The sequence below is a fragment of the Malus domestica genome, chromosome 13 (assembly GCF_042453785.1).
Source record: "Malus domestica chromosome 13, GDT2T_hap1".
NCBI classification, from domain to species: Eukaryota; Viridiplantae; Streptophyta; class Magnoliopsida; order Rosales; family Rosaceae; genus Malus; species Malus domestica.
The window spans coordinates 25,964,782-25,973,903 of NC_091673.1; the positions used below are offsets into that span (position 1 = coordinate 25,964,782).

Sequence of the window (9,122 nt, forward strand, 5' to 3'; positions counted from 1 at the left end):
AGTGAGCAATTGTTCTCTAATGTCAGCATCCGAGGGTTGTGCCATCAGTGTTCTAATGCTGTCTCAAAGAGTGGATACAAAGATGGTGCAAACTATCAAAGAAAGATAGAAAGTAGATTAAAACTGCAGGACATTGTTTGGCCCCTTAGACGAGCAAAAATAAACCAAATACAACCCTTTATCTTGCATTTGAAATACATTAGAATGCAAATATAAAACGAAGGAGAGTTTTATATATAGCACAGACATGCTCTCCACCATATCTAGAAATGTTTAACTAATTAGGCCTGCTTTTGATTTGTCTTTCTTTCTTCCTCTATCTCTCCTCATCACTTTGTTACTTTGTTGAACTCCGGCCCTTTCTTTCCCAGGTAGCGTTTGTTCTGGATTGTTACACTGTATAATGCTGCTGGATTGTGTCAATGTCCAGGCCCTTCAGTTTCACCACTGATTCCACATGTCCCTTGAGAGTGTGAAGCTCCCGAAGTCTACAACCACAAATTAACAAGATATTTGGTTTCAATAAACCGATGGCACGCAGGAAAATGTTTTCTTGCCAGAATATGTGACAAGTTATGTCAATATGTTGCTAGGCTGTCAATCTGGACTACCGAGCTAGTAGTACGGTCCAAATTTACAATATGGCAACATAACTTTCCAGATTGCTAACAAGAGAACATTACCCATCATTCATATAACTTTGAAAGTGATGTTGTGTAACAGGAATTGAGAAACGAATTGTTTCCTGTAGGTAACATTTGAAATTCTGAATGGTAGCTTACCTTGCAACTTCGGCTCGTCTCTTGGCCTGCTCAGCAATCTCAGACAGCTCTCTGTAGCTGTTCTTGTCATGGAAGATACTAGAAGATTCCGGTGCTTGGAGACCGTGAAGTGTCCTTTGAGCATGAGCCCATTGAGCTTCTCTTTCTTCTTTTCCATAATCTTTCTTGGTGGTAAAGGCAGTCTGTTACAGTAGGATAAATAATTAGAAAACTTTGACTTCACCGATCAAAGTAAACGATTTCACCTTCTATTCGAAAGAACAAAGATTTACCTTGTTCTCTAGCAAGTTGAGCCACGCCTTTCCACTCAAGATATACCGAATGGCGAATTTCATAAAGTCTAGTGGGAAATAGAAGACAATGCTGTAAATCCAGATGACACCAGCCCATCCCCAACCAACGCCGTGTATTTTTGCGAAACCCCATTTGGCATATACTGCTAGCAAAGTTGCAACCTGAAGAAGGGTAATCTTCAGCCTTCTATAACTTGTATAAAAACTTGCTTATTTAATAGAGGATATAAGCGGCATTCTTCTTACCAGTTGCGCGATCATGAAAGCACTCATTAGAAGCATTCCAGGTCGTTCCATAAAGGAGAAGCCACGGGATCGAGTCACAAAAATGAGGGCCTGGCTCACAATACTCACTTGCAGGTACAAGGCAGCCATTAGTTCCTCAGGTTTCTCCCTTATGGATCTTACACCAAATGAGTCCTGCAAAATAATGAGCAGAAAATGCATATTGGAAACTGAACTTCATGAAAGTTTCTGAAAACAAATGATGGACAGAAAAGAGAAAAGCATAAGAAAGATCATCTTACAGAGAAGAAGTCGGTTTCTTTGATTAACCAGAAGAAGATAACAGTCATCAGTGCCAAGTAACCTCCAAGCACAATCCCAGTAGCAAAAATCTCTTTCAATTTCCAGCTATCAGGCAGGGGAGATGGCTTTACTCTATCCTTTGAGATTGTCATAATTGTGCCTTCAAAATTTACCGAGTGCATGGTGTCAGCAGTCACATAAATATATATCATATACTATTTGAAAGTTCGCTTCATAAAACTTACCATCGTTCAATATGGCAATAATCAAAACCATGAAGGGTGAGAAGTCGAACTTCCATATGAGAGCAATGAACATGAAACCGAACTGCAATGTTTTGCCAAATAAAAATAAAACAAATAAGATAAAGACTTGATTAGGGAGAGAAACCACAAATTGTTAAACCACCTCTATTTACTTACCACAATACGAATGGTGATAGAAACTGCATAGATCTGCAAAAGACAAACAAAACAAAACAGGAGGAAAACGTTAGACTTTCCATCATAAACTGTTCGATCAGAGTGGTCTTTTGATGAGAAAGGCAGGAAAACTAACAGTGTAGTTCTTCATTCTCTGGAAAATAGCTCTACTGGTCAACACTGCACTAATGATGACACTCAATCCGGGTTCTGTAAGAACAATGTCGGAAGCACTTCGTGCAGCATCGGTAGCATCGGCAACAGCAATTCCGATATCTGCCTTCTTCAGTGCAGGGGCATCATTGACACCATCTCCAGTCATTCCACAAATGTGCTTTCTTTCCTGCAACTTCTTCACAATTTCGTATTTGTGCTCTACAAGAAGCAAGAAGATGTGTAAGAAAAAATCACTTTCCGTATTAGAAAACAGAGAAACCCTCTAATCAGTCCCTGCTCAAAAGTATTCACCTGGAAACACTCCGGCGAACCCGTCAGCCTTCTCAATTAACTCTTCAATAGGAAGGGCAGCGATGCTTGCATCCTTGTGTTGACCAAGTAAGGAAGCAGATGGGTACATGTTTGTTCCCATTCCAAGTCTCCGACCAGTTTCCTTGGCAATGGCAAGTTGATCGCCTGCAGACACAGAAACGGTGACAGCAAGTAAGCACAACCACACACAAAATAAGAATGAATCCATTAAAGTAGGTTGAATATTAACCGACTTACCAGTAATCATCTTAACATTTACACCAAGGTTAAGAGCCTGGCGGATGGTTTCTGCACTATCATGTCTTGGAGGGTCGAAAAGAGGCAACAATCCAACAAACTGCCATGGACCACCAGAACTTTCTTTTGTTTTCGCAGGCACTTCCTGTAAACATATACCAATCACAATGATAAGCGGGTGCTCTACTTCTTCTAAAACTGAAAAAAAATGCAAGATATACTAAAACCGTCAAGGTTGAGTATAAAACCTGTCTGGCAACAGCCAATGACCGAAGCCCACGTTCAGCGTATTTGTCAATAATGGCAAAAGCCTTCTTCTTGAAATCTTCTTTGCAGAGGCAGAGGTCCAAAATCTAATTACAGAAATCAATTCATTAGTCTGTGAGTATGAACGCTTACCTTTCAATAATGTAATGCACCAGGTAACTATAGGAAAAACAGAAGTACCTGCTCAGGGGCACCTTTGCTTGCTCTATGCCAGTTTCCATCGGAATCAATGTAAGTCAAAGCAGTTCTCTTGTCGACGGGATTAAATGGTAAGAAGTGCACCTCTCTAATACCAGCTCGGGCCTGCGTATAAATGAATTCATTAAGATGAGCATATCCATTGAAAATTCCGTCCCAGAATTAATGAAGAACCAATTATAGGGCATACAAGAAAAGTTGGAAATGATTTATACCTCCTTTGGGTCGGCAAGCATTCCAACCATAGCAGCATCAATAGCATCCTGGTTTTCAGTTCTGGATGACCTTGCAGCTAGAAGAATGACATGATCTTTCTCCACACCCTTTGCAAACACCTCAATCAAGTTTTTATCGACACTAAGCTTGTTAAGAGTTAGTGTTCCTGTCTTATCACTGCAAAGTACATCCATACCCGCCATTTCCTCAATGGCAGTCATCCTCTTGGTGATGGCACCCTGCTGAGATAGCCTGTGAGAACCAATAGCCATTGTCACGGACAAGACAGTGGGCATGGCAATGGGAATGCCTCCAATCAAGAGCACCAAGAGATTGTCAATTCCATTCCTGTACTTGCGGTGCTGGATTGGGTACATGACTATGATCTCAATCACCATTCCAATGGCAATGGAACAGATACAGAAGTTCCCGATGGCAGTGAGCACCTTCTGGAAGTGTCCGACTTGGTTAGTGCTGTCCACAAGATGTGCAGCCTTCCCGAAGAAGGTATGGACACCGGTGGCAATAACAACAGCTTCAATTTCACCCTGCTTGCAAGTTGAACCGGAGAAAACCTCATCACCTGGATGCTTGGTCACTGGTAGTGATTCTCCTGTGAGGGCAGATTGATCAATCTTTAAAGGATCACCCTCGAGAAGACGAGCATCAGCTGGGACGATATCTCCCAATTTGATACTGATGATGTCCCCTGGAACCAAGATCGCAGCATCCTCCTCGCTCCATTTTCCATCTCTAAGCACCTACATATACATCGCCATCAAACACATAAGAATTATATTGTTGCCTCCAATTAGCGAGGTGCATAGTTGTGTGATAAGCGCCTGAGACTCATATCGACTGTCTGTTAAATCGATCTGTGCAACATAAACAACTGTGAGAAATTTATTGATTTTGTTATCGATTCGTGACACATGTCGCTAGGAGTGCCGATAGTAGAAATCTTATTATATTACCACATTCCCTACTAGCCTACATATGAGAATGGATTCCATTAACAAAACAAAAACGGTGATGTTTGCGCTACAAGAAAACAACATAAATAGACGCCATAAGAGTGGCACAAGATGAGGCGGCTCAAGCTTTTAGCCACCAATAATTTCGTATTTAATTATTAGGATTTGATAGTGCTTTTAGCCACCGCATCTTGTTTAGTGCAACTAATGTCAGTGACTATTCATGCGGTTTTCTTGAACTGTTGAAAAGGCTCCTTAAAACTAAAGTTACTTACTTGAGTACAAAGCCACTGAAATCCAGGACCCTATTGAAATGTTTGATTTGGATTACCTTAGTTTTGGGAGCAAGACCAGCCATAAGAGCAGCAGCTGCATTTCCGGCATTGTTTTCTTCAATAAAACTGATGGTAGAGTTGATGACCAACAGGCAGAGAATACCGACAAAATCTTGCCAATCTGGCGGCTTCCCATCGCCGTTGGCCAGAGCAATTGCCATGATGGCTGCAGCTTCCATGACCCATGATAGAGGATTCCACATAAACCCCAGGAACTTGAGAAATTTGCTTTCCTGTTCATTGTAGCAGTAACAAATATTTAGATATTATGAACTAAACTATACCAAAAGCTAGTAAAAACAAAATTTAATGTATGCAATCGTTGTAGTAAAAGGAAAATGTCTCTTGCACTCGCTCGCGCGGAGAAGCTAGTTATATTATTAGGAAAATGACCTTTTTCTCTTCTAGCTTGTTGGGACCAAAAATCTCTAGCCTTTGGGCTCCTTCCTCCGAGCTCAAGCCTTCTTTGGAACATTTCAACTGTTCAAACACTTCCTCGACCGGAATCCGCTCCTGTAAACCAACTCATTGTTAGGAAAGAAATACTTATAATGCTCACTATAATTTCAAGCATTCATACATACCACACACCACCTATAAAAACTATGATTTGGTTAAAATATTTAGTCAAATTAAATACAAATATTTTGTTCCGGTAAATTATTTGTACTAACTCGGATATTTGATCAGTAAATGTGATGCAATTCCAGTTTTCGCTTTCTTATATTTATATAAAGTAGCATAAAATTCCAGCCAAATGATAACTGCTGCAAGTTGACAAATGAACTGTTGGCAAACTGTCGGGGAATCACATCTCAGTGAACATGTAACATGCATATAAACTTTAAAGTATAGCCAGTTCATTTTTTTTTTTTTAATTTCAAAGTATATAAGCCAGTTCATTTGCTTGACATTCTTTAAACCATAGGGCTTGAGGTCCACATGTGAGAGATTTCTATACATTACTAGATTAGTAGATCCCACAAAAATAAATGCATACTACAATTCAAATCAAGCCAGCTGCCAAAAATAATAATAATTGGAAAATAAAAGAAATAAGAGATATAAGGCAAACAAGTTTGAAGATATAGATTTTAGACAGAAATATGATTTTCCTTTATTTTATCCGAGAGAAAGGTTTTAATCTACCACAATTACTGTTTAAAGTGAATGACACACCACTTAAGTGACCAACTTATCCAATTACATATAATCCAATAGTAGTATTGAAAATTAGCCAATTAGTACTACGGTCCAGTGATATTCTTCATCACTAGTAATTTAGAGGTCTTAGGTTCAAATTAACTTCGTCAAAAGTGAATTTGACTCAAATTATTACTAGTTTATTGTGAGGCTAAACTCACCATCTGCCCCTTAGTGTAGATAATATCGTTTGCTCAAAAAAAAAAAAAATCCAATAGTAGTATTTCGTTCACGTAACCGTAAAAGCGGTAGAGTAGGACATTCTCTTTTATCACATCCAAATTCCAAATATAAATTCGCAAGGAGAGAAACGGTGAGAAGATATTATCTTATCTATCACATAGCATTCAAAATTTAACCTTGAAATCGAAATTGAATGGATTTTATTTTTGAATCAAATCTCAAAGGAAATCCTTTATTTTTCAAAAGTAACGTCAAGCATTTTATTGGGATGAAGATCCTCTTCGAATCCTCTTTGTTGGATCCTAAGAATTCTCACATCGTGACTGTTCATCGTACATTGTGCGATCAGTTTTCATTAAATACTATTTATATTTAATTTTAAATAATAAAATTTAAAATGATTTTTGATCATACGATATATGATAAACGGTTACGATGTGAGGATCCTCACAATTTGAATCCAAATGGGATCCAAACCCCTTTTATTGGTTACAACTTGATGATTGCTGACCATGAATTTTGATTTTCAACGGTTACAATGACTCGAAAATCAAACCTCACAATTTTTTTATATTTATCCAAATTCTGGCCCTCCTAGGGATGCTAGCCAATCACAAAAGCGTTGACCCACGCAGTAATAATATATTTCATTTTTATTTATTATATTAATAAAAATGAAAAAAGTGTTTGTGTTAGTTAATAAAGAGATTTTTCAGTACTTCTGAAATGAGCAAAAAATAAAATAAAATCTAATTATATTACAACATGGGACGTGCCAAACCCCCCTAAAAATCTCTTGTTAGGGGCACAACACAACTTTTCAAGGCAAGAGCGTGACTGGTGCGTGACCTGCACGCGCCCAATATGAAAGACCCAAACGCTGGTGTAAACAACATAAAGTGTCGAAAGGCAACTGAGGTACAAAAAAGTTTAACTAGAGGTGTTGGTTTTGTAAGTGATCCTCTACCATTATGATATAGATGCATGTCGTTCTTGCACCACAATGGCATGCGAACTCTGCTATTTCGAACTTCGTCGTCTTTCTGATCTAACTAATAGTCTAACAGACCGGTAGTTTGACCAAAAAATATAAAACTGAGGTACAGAAAAATAAAATAAAAAAAGGGTGTTTTATAAATCCAATGGTGTCAGGGGAGAGGGTGGGTGTGAGAGTTATCACAGGGGAAACGGTTTAAGATTTTTGAGATAAAAAAAAAAGAGAGATTTTTGAGATAAAAAAAAGAGAATTCCTCAAACAGGAGAAACCCAAAGTACCACGGAAAAGTACTTCCAATCCCTAAAAGCAAACAAACACCGGTGCGAGAGAGAGAGAGAGAGAGAGAGAGAGTTAGAACAAACTGTATTGACATGGTACGTTTCTGTGATAAAAGAAGAAAATAAATTATTTATATGGAATAAATTTAGTATCACTATGACGTTCTAGATCAATGGTTTCATTTTTACATAGCTATATTAATGGACACAGATATTACGTGTCAGTGAATCCGTTTTACAAAAAGTTAATCTCTTAAGCACGTAGCAGCGAATCCGTTTCACAAAAGGTATCAGATAACCAAAAACAAATGAAGGGAGAGTAGTTGCAGAAATGAATGAATCAATTTTGTAAGAACATGATAAAGTCAGATCTAAGCGTCAATCCAAAGCATACACAGCTAGAAAACTAGGAACATGCAACAAGTAAACTCACTTTGGTCTAAAGATTAAGCAAAAACCCAACTCATGAAAAAGTAAAAAACTAACCCAAACAAAATCAAGAACCATATTTTCCTGAAAAAATGAGGAAGAAAAATATACCAGATCAACAGTCTCGTTCTTGATCTCCTCCAGGCTGATAGCCTTGTCCGTACTCCCCATCTTTTCACAAGTTTAAACCAGAACCTGAGCGATAAGCTTAATTAGCAACAATGGAGGAGGAGGAGGAGGAGGAGGAGGAGGAGGAGGAGGAGGAGGAGGAGGAGGAGGAGGAGGATACTAAAAGGGCATTTCTGAATCCCAAGAAAACAAAGGGGGAGACTGAAACTTGGGAACAAGTGCTTGTGGGAAAAGTGCTTGTGGCTGCCTCTATTTTTATACGTCTCCGAGGAAGGCCACCCCCTCCCCTCATGAGTCAGAATAAATTAATAATGTTTTGGGGGGTGGTTATGTAATGTCGCATTTGATCCCCGCCGTTTAACCCCGCCCCCAAGTGGACCCTCACCCTTGCTCTCGTATTATAGTACGACTTTTAATTCATCGTTTATGCTATGCAATTTCTCTACTTCTAGAAAATTAATAAATAAAGAGAATAAATTAAAATCAAATAAAGAGATTATTATCAACATTTCAAAATAATCATTGTGCACCGTCTTTTAAATATGCAATATTCAAATATTGAATCACTATGAAAATGCATCTTCGAGATTAGTCCTGCTTCTTAGGGTAACATCTTGCTCTCTTGCAAACTGAGTTTGAATCATCATCTCTTAACAAATAACATGTTTACTTATAGAGAACAAAAATTCGATGCATTAGGATGATTGACTTCGATATGTTTACTAAAACGTGAGTATTGTAATCATTCAAATTTTTAGATTCTCATGTGTTTGCTAACACTTAAGATATAAAAGAAATGTATATTCAACCTTAAAATTCTTAATTCCAATACGTGAAAATTATGAATCATATTAACTAGGAGAGATTAGTTGATTCAAATCCTATTTATTTTTCTCGTTTACATGACCTCCCTTGTTTTCAAGTACATAAACATACCATTAGGTAGTTTAAAATATATTACCTCTATGTAATCTATATAATAATGATAAAAAAAATTAAAGTTAAATAATACAAGATGATACTTCAAAATAATTTTCGCTCGCGTGCCACATTGAATTTGGTGTTATCAATTATGACATGTTTTTATTTTGAAATATTGTCATCTACTTATGTTGATGCACAAAACCGGAGGTCTTGGAACAACGTAAATTCGACCGTGAAT

The 9,122-nt window shown here is 37.9% G+C and overlaps 1 protein-coding gene across 1 annotated transcript; it reads right to left on the reverse strand.

The window, feature by feature from the left end:
• Positions 1–83: 83 nt before the first annotated feature.
• On the reverse strand, positions 84–8,277 carry LOC103424044 (plasma membrane ATPase 4). Its single transcript, XM_029091186.2, has 16 exons — positions 7,943–8,277; positions 5,135–5,254; positions 4,738–4,974; positions 3,432–4,193; positions 3,199–3,321; positions 3,000–3,104; positions 2,752–2,896; positions 2,494–2,658; positions 2,162–2,400; positions 2,026–2,058; positions 1,849–1,930; positions 1,603–1,763; positions 1,322–1,495; positions 1,055–1,237; positions 783–964; positions 84–488 (listed from the first exon to the last, which is right to left on the reverse strand). Exons 1-16 carry the CDS (start codon positions 8,000–8,002, stop codon positions 392–394), a joined length of 2,868 nt encoding a protein of 955 aa, XP_028947019.2. The 5' UTR covers positions 8,003–8,277; the 3' UTR covers positions 84–391.
• Between the last annotated feature and the right edge of the window lie 845 nt (positions 8,278–9,122).